Source organism: Globicephala melas, chromosome 2 (assembly GCF_963455315.2).
Source record: "Globicephala melas chromosome 2, mGloMel1.2, whole genome shotgun sequence".
Lineage (NCBI taxonomy): Eukaryota > Metazoa > Chordata > Mammalia > Artiodactyla > Delphinidae > Globicephala > Globicephala melas.
This window is the reverse complement of record NC_083315.2, coordinates 103,086,238-103,098,178: the sequence shown is the minus strand read 5'-3', so window position 1 is coordinate 103,098,178 and position 11,941 is coordinate 103,086,238. Positions and strand designations below refer to the sequence as shown.

The 11,941-nt window shown below is 50.8% G+C and overlaps 1 protein-coding gene across 4 annotated transcripts in view; it reads left to right on the top strand.

Annotated features, from left to right (window-relative positions):
- Positions 1-526: 526 nt before the first annotated feature.
- SLC7A7 (solute carrier family 7 member 7) overlaps positions 527-11,941 on the top strand; it is a 35,987-nt gene continuing 24,572 nt past the window's right edge. The window contains exons 1-3 of one of the 4 annotated variants that reach the window (XM_060294568.2): positions 527-728; positions 3,363-3,519; positions 7,935-8,480. In XM_060294568.2, the coding sequence (XP_060150551.1) occupies positions 7,982-8,480 (499 nt within the window). In that variant the 5' untranslated portion in view covers positions 527-728; positions 3,363-3,519; positions 7,935-7,981. Of the gene's footprint in view, positions 729-1,321; positions 3,520-6,784; positions 6,876-7,934; positions 8,481-11,941 lie in introns of those variants that run through there. The other 3 variants (XM_030854501.3, XM_030854502.3, XM_030854503.2) reach the window with 3 other exon arrangements.

Genomic DNA, 11,941 nt, shown 5'->3' with positions numbered 1-11,941 from the left:
ATGGGTAAATTATGACCTCGGGCTACGCTCTTTTTTTTCTCGCCTGGTAGCTGGGAAGTCTCTTAAGCTGTGTGCCTTTCCACCAGACTGGTCTTGAAGGTGGGTGGTTCTCTATGAATCTCTGCAGAGTGGCTTTAAAAGATGCCAAAGCTGGACTGTCCATAAAGTCTACTAAAGGAAATTGTATTATTTACAAGTCATCTTTTAGGTTTAATACGTGGTGAAACATTTTCACATCCCTTTCCTTGAATTAGTCCAGCAACCTCCTCTTTTATTGGTCCACTCTACCACTAAGATTCTTCAGATGAAAGGTGCGGTGGGGACTCCAGCCTCCCGGACACCCTCAGCCCGGACATTTTTGGTTAAGTGCTGCCTCCTGGCGGCGGCCCTACGGCCCGACACCTTCCCGGCCCGGTGGAGACCACTTTCTTTAATTTGGGATCTTGAAGCTGACGCAACAGCTTCCCTGAGAGGGCGGAGAGTTGAGTCGCCCTTCCGGGAGACCCCTCCCCTGGCTCCAAGCGGGCGCCGCTCCCTCCCCTCCCCCACGGGGCTTGTCGATCCACAGTCCCTCCCGAGTTTCAGCCGAGAGCGTCTCGGGGCTGGAGGCGGGGTTGCCTGGGTTCGGGGCCCTTGCCCAGACCCCCGTCGGGCCCGCCAGCTCGAGCTGGATTGGGAGGGGGGGAAGAGGAAGCTGAGCGTTCCTGGGGCGGAGGACGCGTCTAAGGGTATCCGCGGTCATTTTCATTTCCCAGGGGCAGCGCAGTTGTGCCTGAGCCAGGACAGGGCAGGGGAGCGGCTTGCGGGGCCTCTCGGTTCTCGGACCTTTGCGATCTTCGCCTACACCGACCACGAGCTCTCTCTTCTAGCGCTTCCTGGAGCCCGTGGGGGGGGGGCGGGGACTGCTTGGCCAGGTGGAGGGAACGAAGGAGTCCGGGTGAGGTGGGGTCCTGGTGCCCCAGGGCAGAGCCCGCCTCGGCCGCCGCAGCCAGACCTGGACTTCGGAGGCGACCGAGCCTCCCAGAGGGCCTTTGGGGGCGGGCGGTGGCTGGGTCGAGGTGCGAAGGAGAGATCTTCGGGCCGCAGACACGGAACCGGGGGCCGAGAGAAAGAAGGAAGTAACGGGAAACGGCGGGGACGACGTCAGGGGGCAGGGCCGGGAGAGCTAGGCTGGGAGGGGGGGCAGGGCGGGAGAAACGGGCAAAGGTGAGCTCTGCGCGTGGACGGGGCGGGGGCGGAAGGGGGATGGGGCGGGGCGAGGAGCGCAGCGGGGGCGGGTCTGGGGAGAGTTCCTGCTGAAGGGCGTGCAGTTCCACTTTCCTCGAACCCGCATGCATTTGCTTGAGCCTGAGCGCTTGCCTCCTTCTGCCTTTGTCCCCTCTGCCCTTTCACTCCTTCGCGGACGTCGCACCTTGCGCTCGCCGCACCCAGACCGGCCACCTGAGCCTGGGTGTGGGGCAGAGCAGCCGGGAGCTTCCAAGCCGGGGAAGGCGCGTTAGATGAGGGGCTTTTTGTTTTTGTTTTACCACTGAGGAAGCGGAAAGTCCCTTTCAAATCATTCTAGACCGCCAAGTAAAACTGTGAAAACTATACTCTTTTCCTTTCCTTCAACCCATTACAATCAAAAAGAATAAATACCCTCCCCCCTCAAAACTCGTCGATTAGGAGCCAGAGCAGCTGCAGCATAGGTGGGCCTGAAGGGCAAGTTCAGGACATTCCCGGAGCCCAACTGGGAAATCAGTCTAGGAGGAAGGGCATTGTTCATTCATTTATGCTTCCAGCAAACATTCGTTTGTCTGCACGGGCCCTGCGCTGGGGATGCCAGCGAGTAAAGCTCTGGTGGTGCTGCATGCTAGTGGGGGAGGTGACAGCAAACAAACAAACTCCAGGTGATAGTGGGTGCCTTTGAAGAAAAGTCCGGCCAGTGAAGCGGATGGAGATTGGCAAAGGGAAGAAGTTACTCCTTCCGAGACTCCTCAGGGAAGGTCTCTGATTAGAGTGGTGTTTAAGTACAGACCTGAATGGAGTGAGTGAGGGAATGAACAGTAACATGGAGAATGTTCCAGGCAGAAGGAACAGCCATTGCAGAAGCCCTGAGGTGGCAGGGAGCATGCTTGTGTGGCAACAGCAAGGAGACCAGTGTGGCTGGAGTGAGGGAGAGGGAACAGGGGCCAGTGCCAAGAGGGGCAGCTTTAGGGCTGTCTTCCTAGGAACTTCCCTCATTTACAACTTGGATTTGAGCCCAGAGTGGGATTAAGGGGCAGGCCAGCTGGGCAAGCAGCCTGGGTCTAAAAGGGCGCTAAATTATCCTTAGGGTAATTCAGACGTTTGGAGCCAATGAGCTCGGACTTCTGTCTCTTGGTGAACTGTAAATTGGCTCCCCTCCACTGACAGAATCCTTGACGACTGCTCACCTAGACCACCTGTCTCTAGAATAATTCTGCAACACGCAGGTACAGGTACAAGTTGCAGGGTTAGACCAGCCAACTGATAGTTGCCTAGAGGCAGTGATCACAGCTGGAATTCTGAAAATGTGCTATGCGCTGTGACGTGCCACTCCCTGAGATTTATGCCATTGTCTACATTCAGAATGGTTTGATATGCCTACCAAGAAACTGTCTGCTTCAGAAAACTGCATGTAATGAATTCATGCATTAAGCTCTAATTTTGAAGAGAAAGAATGAGGCTTCCAGTTTTTATTCCGAGAAAATCGGTATTCCCCCACTTCTGCTACATAAACATTCAACAGATATTTAAATAATTCTGGTTTGAGGGGGTGCCAACTCCCTGGCTTGCCCAGGGTGCCAGGGCTTGCTCTGGTCCACTTGGCCGGCTCTTACCTGGCAACACTCGCATCACGTGAACCACCTGGGGACCTGATATGTGAGCGGGCTTGCTTAGTGTTTGGGTGTGTGCGTGGCTATAACCCCACAACTGGCCTTCCTTGGTATGCATGGCTTACATAGGGGCTGAAATGGCACTGAGGCTCTTGAGATGGGACCACAGAGTTTCAACGCCCTAACCATGGATCCTATGCCCTCCACAGGGCCAAGGATAGTATGTGAGTGGGAGATGAGTAGGGAATGGAATGAGCGGGGAGGGGAGTTGTAAAGGGCATCAGGAGAGCACCTAGGTCCTAGGTCACTGGGAAAACTCAAGACCTCAGTAAATGCAGGACAAGCAGGAAGTTCAGGGGCTGAGGTAGAGGGGAGGAGGAGCTGAGGCTCTGAGTGGAGAAGGTGCCTGGAGGCGGGCAGGCGTTGAGGTCCTCTGGGTCTGAACAGGCTGTCCCAGCTCCAACCCGTTCCCTGGCCCCTCCCTGCTGCTGGCCAGAGTCACACATGTGTTTTCCTGTTTTCCAGATCGGTCCCCGGAGTCACACTCTGCCTTTTCTGCTCTTCAGAGTCAACAGCTGCTGGAGCTCGAGCCTTACCCCGGGTTCCCTTTCCCAGCACCTGCCCCTCCTCCCGAGTGCTGGTACCTCCTCCTCCTCGCACCTGCCCGAAGATCTCAGGACAGGTAAGAGATGGGAGAGGAGGGACCATGGGCGAGAGGGGAAGTGTCAGAGGAGGATGGAGTGAGTCCTGAGAACTGGCTGGACTGGAGACCTGTGAGCCTCTTATTTTCCCAGCCCCAGCCCTCCCCATGCAGAGCCCTCTGCCCAGAGACTTCAGCGCTGCATTCGTGGAGGCCCTGGCCACAGAAGTAAACACTTTCTTTCTTGCTGCAATTAAAAAAAAAAATTTTTTTAAAGGGACTGTCATAGCTACAGTGGAATATAGAAAAACAAATGGAGAATGGGGGAGGGAGTAACTGAGCTCCCAACTTGGGGAGATGGGGGAATCCATCTGGAGCAGAGTGTGTCTGTTTTCTGTTCCTGATATTCGGGGAGGCAGCACAGCCCAGTGGGAGCTAGGAAGGCAGGACGCGGGTGTCTGGGGGAGAAAGTGTCTTTTCACCTTAGCTCCCTGAGCTTGACCGAGGAATCAAGACGCTGAACGGTATGCTGGTCCCTGGAGGAAGCGTGTTTTGGTTTTGCCATATTCACAGGTGGGGTCAGGGTGCGGGGCTTCCCTGCCTGCTGGGGCCCTGCTCCCTGTGTTCCCTGAATCCCTGAATCTGAAACTTCTCCTGTAGGATGAGTGTGTTGTCCAGTAATCTCCACTAGGTCCTCAGAGAGGTATGCACTTCAGACAGGAAGGAGACGGGGTGCTGCGTATCTGGAACTCTGTTATCTCCTGGGATTCCAGGCTCTGCAAGTTTCTCTTGTAAAGCCTGGGGTGGGAGAGCACTTCAGGACAGGTCCTGCTGGTTCCAGGGTGCCTGAATGGTGGAGGCATGACCCTGAGAGCTGGGGTCTCAGGACGGAATGCGAGCCGCCAAGGATGGTACCTTCCTGCCCACGGAGCTAGTGCTGGGCAGTGGTTGAGAAAAGAGGGGGCATCTTTTCTCTGAAGTCAGCCTCCTCCGTCCAGTTTGAGTGGGTCTACTGAAGAGTAGGCTAGGAAAGGGATTCCATTCATATAGATAAGCACTTCCTGGTGAGACCACTAGGGTGTGCTGTTTGCTGGAGTGTGGATTTCACCCCAGTGGGTTTTTGTCTCAAGATTCCACGATGAGGATTTCACCTTTCAGATACCACCAGCCAGAAAATAAACCCTGCACACGTCTCTCCCCACTTAACCTTACAGTTTCCCCTTCATTTGTCGCCCCTTCACTCCTTTTCCCTATGCCCCATTAGGACACATGCTCACCCTTGGTGCCAGGGAATTTGATCTTAAAAGGCCCAGCATGATGATGTGTTTCCATGTGTTTTTGTTTGCTTTAGAAGTGGGCACCCTAGCAATATAGCAGCACTGCCAAGAGGACTTGTAATCGTTTCTCGTTCCTGCAAAGGGATGAGAAAGGGGAGGAGCAGCCAGGAAGGAGATGGATGGGCTTTGTTGGAGCCTTTAGCCTAGACTTTATTTTATTTTATTTTAAATTTATTTATTTTATTTATTACTTATTTTTGGCTGTGTTGGGTCTTCATTGCTGTGCGCGAGCTTCCTCTAGTTGTGGTGAACGAGGGCTACTCTTCGTTGCGGTGTGTTGGCTTCAGTAGTTGTGGCTCGCTGGCTCCAGAGCAGGGGCTCGGTAGTTGTGGCGCACGGGCTTAGTTGCTCCGCGGCACGTGCGGGTCTTCCCGGACCAGGGCTCGAACCTTTGTCCCCTGCACTGGCAGGCGGATTCTTAACCACTGCGCCCTAGCCTAGACTTTAGACTGAAGGACAGCAGAGACTTTCTTTTAATCTAATCACATCCTCCCCCAGGTAGTTCATTAGAGAGCCATCTAAAGGGCTTTCTTGCCTTAGAGGAGGGCTAGAGACTGGGCAGGTCAGAGCGGGTGGGGAGGTTGGAGAGAGAGCACAGAGCTTGGGCTTTGTTGGCTAACCTACCTGCCTCCCTTGCTATGGCATCTTGGCAGGTGACTTACTTAGTGTCTGCCTTAAGGGGCTGCTGGGGGGATTAAATGAGATAAGACATGTAGGTGTTTAGCAATATGTCTGGCTTGGTTAAGTGCTCAATAAATGAGTTACTATTATTATAGGAACGTTTAAGTGGGAGCTGGGAGAAAAGGACAGTCTTCTGGATGGATTTCAGAAGTTTTTGTGAGAGTGGCTTGGGAGATATGATCTCTGGGAAGGCTAACATCGGGGTCCCCCTCCTGGGTGAAAAAAAAAAGTTTAAGGGACTAGAAGGGGAGGTTGTAGGGTAAAGATAAGCACCCCCCTTACCCCAGGGCTTTTTAGATCTTTGTTCTCTGGTAGTTGAATAACCAAAGGGGGTTTGAAAGGGCATGAGAAGGAACAGAAAGACAGTTGGATTTCAGAATAAGTAGGGTGTATTTCTGTTGGTAAAGGAGACCCAGGATACCGGAGTTAAGTAGACTCTAAAAACAGAATATATGCTTTCCCCAAATTGCTCAACTTCCTCTGTCTGTTCTGGGCCTGTCCAGTATAGCTCAGTGAAAACTTATTTACCCATAGTTTTAGGAAATTAGAGTAAACTTGTATTTGGGGAAGGTGTTTATAGGAATTTATGCTTAGCCCATAGATCCTGGTATGTTTTCTTAAGGATGAAAGGGCCAGTGAGTTGGGCATGGATGCAGCCAGAGGTTTCAGTCTCATTTCTTGACCTTGTTTCCTCGGAAGCAGCTTGAGGATCAGCCTTGGGGTCATGGCGCAAGTTTCGGGCGGCCACTTCTCACTCTGTGTGGGGAAGTGTGCAGAGTTCTCTTAGGACGCCCGATCACGAGTTGGACTGTACTTACACTTCCTCTAATCTGCATGTGAACAAGCCTCTGTGGCACAATGTGCAACCTTCCTGCCTTTCTTGTTCAGGGTGAGAGAGAAGTGGGGCTAAGCCGGGGCCTGGAGAGAGAGAGGGCTGTGCATTCTTTCTCAGCCGCAGCCCTGTCCTCAGCTACTTTGCTTGGGGACAGCTTCCCCAGGGCTGCAGAAACTGCACCCACCCAGCTGACCGTCAATCCTTTCTTCTGGGCGCCTGGTCCTGGAGCAGAGCTGACAAAGGAGATTTCTGAGAGAGGGCGTTCTTATCAAAGAAAGTGCTGAGCCAAGAGCTCCTAGCCTGCCCCTTGCAGACGGGAAGGGCCAGTGAACCTTGGACCCAGACAGTTGCTTAACACCCCTCTCCCCCTCCCTCTGTCCCTCCGCCCTTCTTGACTTCTTGATATGACTTAAATCCGTAAGCATTTGCCCGGCCTTTCCTTTTACTACTGGCTGAAGAGCAGGAGTGGTCAGATCACAGCTCCCAGAGGCTGTGTCTCTGTGTGGCCGCTGCCTCGGGGACCTGCTTCCACCCAGGGCCAGGGAGTGAGTGTGCTTCCCACCCTCTCCCTCAGCCCCGCTCATCTTGCCCACTCTCCCTTTGCTGCTCTGCTGTGTCCAATTGCTTCCTTTCCTGAGTGCCTCTAGCCCTAGGATCTGTCCACTTGCTTGGCCAGCCTGGCCTGACCTCCTCTCATCACCTCCTGCTCCGTGATGCCCAGCATTTGCTACCCCGCTTCAGCTGTTTCCTTGCCTCTGCTTTGGTGCTGTCTCTCCAGCAGCAACCTGCCGGGTGGGGAGTGGTCATCGGCTGCCTCCAGTCATCTCTAGGTTGGGCTGCACGTTTGGATCACTGATCTCTCATCCATACTTTTTTTTGGGTGATGCAACTATGCAGGGATTTCATGGCCAGAGACCTACAACACCTAGGGGCTGGGAACGGTATTTGGGAAAGGAAAAGCACGGAGAAGAGGAGGCCTGTCTTCTTTCTGGGTGGGGCTGGGCTGGTTGGGCTTTGCTGGGGCTGAAGAGTTCAGCTGAGGGTTGTTAAGGGATACTCCCGGAACAGGTGGATAGTTGTGAGTTTCCGACAAGAGCTCTCTGAAGCCTTTGCCAGAGCCAGGGTCCTTGGGGGAAAAGGGCAGTGTTGTGAGGAGAACCCACAGACTAGCTGCTTGCAAGGTTGGCTCCCAAGGTTGCATCTCATCACAGGTGACAGGTGAGATTGAAATTGGAGGGAAGACAGACTTTTTCTTGGGTAAGGCTGAAAAGCACAGGCTCAAATCATTATGGTTACACATGGGAGCTGCCAAATTGTTCGTCTTCCTGTCTCCAGTGAGCTCAGATAGAACCGGGATTTAGTTTTCTATCTTGTAAATCAGGTGTAAATCAATGATGAGAAACATGCTTTCTCTCTGGGGAATGAGTGCCATCCTTTAAAGACTCGAGTTGGTGAGCCAGATGGAGAAGAGGTTCATGGGAGGTGGGACGTGAGAGAGAGGTCTCTGAAATGGTGGGCGTGAGTGGCTTGCCCACTCTGCCCCCTGTGGAGGAGAGTTCTCTGTAATTGCCAACCTGCTATATATCTTCACCTTTCTTCCTTAGAGGGCAATGCCAGAAAGCTGGTGAAGGCTTTCTTCTCCTCCTCCACCATGGTCGACGGCGTTAAGTATGAAGTGGCCTCCCAGCATGAGAGGGACGCCTCCCCTTTGGCCGATGAAGCCAGCCCGAGGTCGGAGCAGGTAAAACTGAAGAAGGAGATCTCGCTGCTGAACGGCGTGTGCCTGATTGTGGGGAACATGATTGGCTCGGGCATCTTTGTCTCCCCCAAAGGCGTGCTCATATACAGTGCCTCCTTTGGCCTCTCCCTGGTCATCTGGGCTGTTGGGGGCCTCTTCTCCGTCTTTGGGGCCCTTTGTTATGCGGAATTGGGCACCACCATTAAGAAATCTGGGGCCAGCTACGCCTACATCCTTGAGGCCTTCGGAGAGCTCCTTGCCTTCATCCGACTCTGGACCTCCCTCCTCATCATCGAGCCCACCAGCCAGGCCATCATTGCCATCACCTTTGCCAACTACATGGTGCAGCCCATCTTCCCGAACTGCTTAGCCCCCTATGCTGCTGGCCGCCTGCTGGCTGCTGCCTGCATCTGTAAGTGGGGCTGGGCAGGAGGGGTGGGGTGGAGCGTGGGGCAGAGGCCAGCACGTGAGTCTGCTTAGTCGGTAAGAAGGAGATGGAAAGGAATGCCTCTGACAGACACTTTTTTGTTGTTGTTAAATTAATGTACGCTAAGTGTGAAAATTCAAACAGCATCAGTGTCCAAGAAAAAAAAAAATCCTTTCTCCCAACTTCCTATGGTAAACATCATTAGCAGTCTCTACCTTTGCTGACATTTTTCTTCTTCTTTCAAGGGATGTAGTTTTGTTCTGTTTTACAAAAATGGGATCATAGTACACATGTAATTCTACAGTTTGGTTTTTTCCCCAGAATTTATCAGTGATGCTCTTTTCGATTTACAGATCTACTTTAAAACAATGCTTCATGTTATTCCATGTTAATTTTAAGGATGTATTGTATGTTTAGCTAATTAGGCCTCTGGTAATGGCCACTTCAGTTGGTTCCAGTTTTTCAGTCTTACAGATAACACTCCAGTGAATATCCTATTGCGTTTGCATGAGTTTTTCTGTGGGCTAGATTCTTTTTTTAAAAAATTTATTTCATTGAAGTTGAGTTGATTTACAATGTTGTGTTAATTTCTGTTGTACAGCAAAGTGATTCAGTTATACTTATGTATACATTCTTTTTCATACTCTTTTCCATTATGGTTTATCACAGGATATTGAATATAGTTCCCTGTGCTATATAGTAGGACCTTGCTGTTTAGCCATTGTATGTGTAATAGTTTGCGTCTGCTAATCCCAAACTCCCAGTCCATCCCTCCCCTCCCCGCTCCCCCTTGGCAACCACAAGTCTGTTTTCTATGTCTGTGAGTCTGTTTCTGTTTCATAGATAAGTCATTTGTGTCGTATTTTATTTATTTATTTATTTTCAATTTTTAAAAAATTTTGGCTGCGTTGGGTCTTAGTTACAGCACGTGGGATCTTCATTGAGGCACGCGGGATCTTTTGTTGCGGTGCGTGGGCTCTTCGTTGCGGCGTGTGGGCTTCTCTCTAGTTGTGGCGTGCAGGCTCCAGGGTGCGCGAGCTCTGTAGTTGTGGTGTGCAGGGTCCAGAGTGTGTGGGCTGTGTAGTTTGTGACACATGGGCTCCAGTTGAGGTGCGTGAGCTCAGTAGTTGTGGTGCATGGGCTTAGTTGCCCCACAGCATGTGGGATCTTAGTTCCCTGACCAGGGATCGAACCCACATCCCCTGCATTGCAAGGCGGGTTCTTTACCACTGGACGACCAGGGAAGTCCCTGTGTCATATTTTAGATTCCACATATAAGTGATATCATGTCGTATTTGTCTTTCTCTGTCTGACATCACTTAGTATGATAATCTCTCGGTCCATCCATGTTGCTGCAAAACGCATGATTTTGTTCTTTTTTATGGCTGAGTAATATTCCACCGTATATATGTTACACGTCCTCTTTATCCATTCATCTGTCGATGGACATTTAGGTTGTTTTCATGTCTTGGCTCTTGTAAATAGTGCTGCTATGAACATAGGGGTTCATGTTATCTCTTTGAATTATAGTTTTGTCCAGATATCTGCCCAGGAGTGGGATTGCTGGATGATATGGCAACTCTGTTTTTAGTTTTTTTGAGGAACCTCCATACTGTTTTCCATAGTAGCTGCACCAATTTACCTTCTTTGTGGCCTAGATTCTTAAAACTGTCATTTCAATCTACCTTGCCTTTTTCTCCATCTCATAAATAAAATATTATTTAAATTTGTACGTTCAGCAAAGCCACTTTGGAGGTGCTGAGAGGCTGATCCTCTGCAACCCCTTCCCTCAGCTGCCTCTGTTCTAGAAAAGTGCCCTCGCAGCGTGAGAGACCCTGGGACATTGGAGACCCCGCCCACCCCCGGCTGTGGAGAAGCTGAGCGGTCCTGTCAGTTTCAGGGGCAGCTGTGGGGGGGACAGGCATTTTGCACCAGGTACAATTGCTTGCTGGATCAACCCTCTCAATCAGCCTCATATGCTCTTTCCTTTCAGTTTCTCCACTGCCTCATTTTACTCTCAGCTTCCTCTCCAGCCTCCCTCTTTTGACTGTTGTGCAGAGAGCCGGCTGTCCTCTGTAGGCTCCTCCTGTGGTGTTTCGTGTGCCCATGTGTGGATTCAGACTCATGTCTGTGTGTGGGGCTGTTTGTCATTCTGGCAACGGTCAGGGAGGTACAAAGGCACTGCCCTAGGTTGCAGGAAGGGGGTTTTCCCTTGAGGTCTTAAATGTGACCTGTAGTTTCTCTGGCATCATTTACCAATGAGCTGGTGGGCTGACTTTCTGATGAAACTAATTTTAGGATCTGTTGGTCTCGGGGTCCCCTCAAACGTGGGCATATACTTACGCATCTTGTGTAGAGTAAGGATTATTCCACTTAAGTAAAATTTCCAAGAGGGCTGCATCCCTTTAAGCACCAGAATTCTATTTTAGCCATCTTGGTTGAAATCTCTTTAAAACCAGTGATATGTCTGCTTGCCCTCATAACTTGAGGTTTTTTTGTTTTTTTTTTTCCTGGTGACTCAGGGTCACCACTGCACATGTCAAAGCTTGTATGACTGAGGCCCCTGGTCTGGGGATGAATGTTTGCTTCCTCAGTGGCCTCAGACAGCTGGCCCGACTTCAGTGCCTCAGGTTTTATTCTTTCATGATTTTGATGTGTGTTGACTCTGACAGCTATTGTTCCTTGATTCTGGCATTGGGCCTGCCTTCATCAGTCTTTTTAATTTGCTGCTTCTAATTTGGGAATAGAGATGTACTCAAACTCTTGTGCACCCAAGTACGCATACACACACATGTGCACCCTCCTAAGAATACATGCAGAGTAGCCACAGTTACAATTAGTCTAGAGAGCTCCCCAGTTAATAAAAGACAGAGTTTCGTGCTGGATTTATGGCATATATTTGAGACAAGCCTGATAGAATGAAAAACGTACCAGACTTGTGTTTGAGGCTGGGCTCTATAACTGTGTGTAGTGACTGTTACTTCCAGACTCCTGTGAGCATGACATGAGATTCAGTGAAAACCATAAATCATGACTCAAGTGTAAAGTATTAATGATTATGATTAAAATTGCTCTCTCTCGGTTGCTTATAGGACTTTGTTCTATCTCTAATAATCTTCAGAGGGACATAGAGATCTGGAAGAAGGTTCAGAAGGGCAACCGAGATTGTAAGTAAGAATTTAGGGGCATACGATTCATGAGTTTCTTCCTTCAGCTCTTGTTTAATGAGCAACCAGTACAAGTCGGATGCTGAGATATTCTGTCCAGATAGGATCTACGCAGTAATAGCTCATTCATCTAACCGTAACCCTTCAGGAGGAAACCAAGAAGTAGGGAGAGGAAGAGGCTTACAAGCAGCTGGGAAAGAGGCCCCCTCAGAGCAAGCGAGACGACTTTCCTCTTGTGGGGAGGAGCGCTTAAGATGACAGTGCAGGGACTGTGATGTC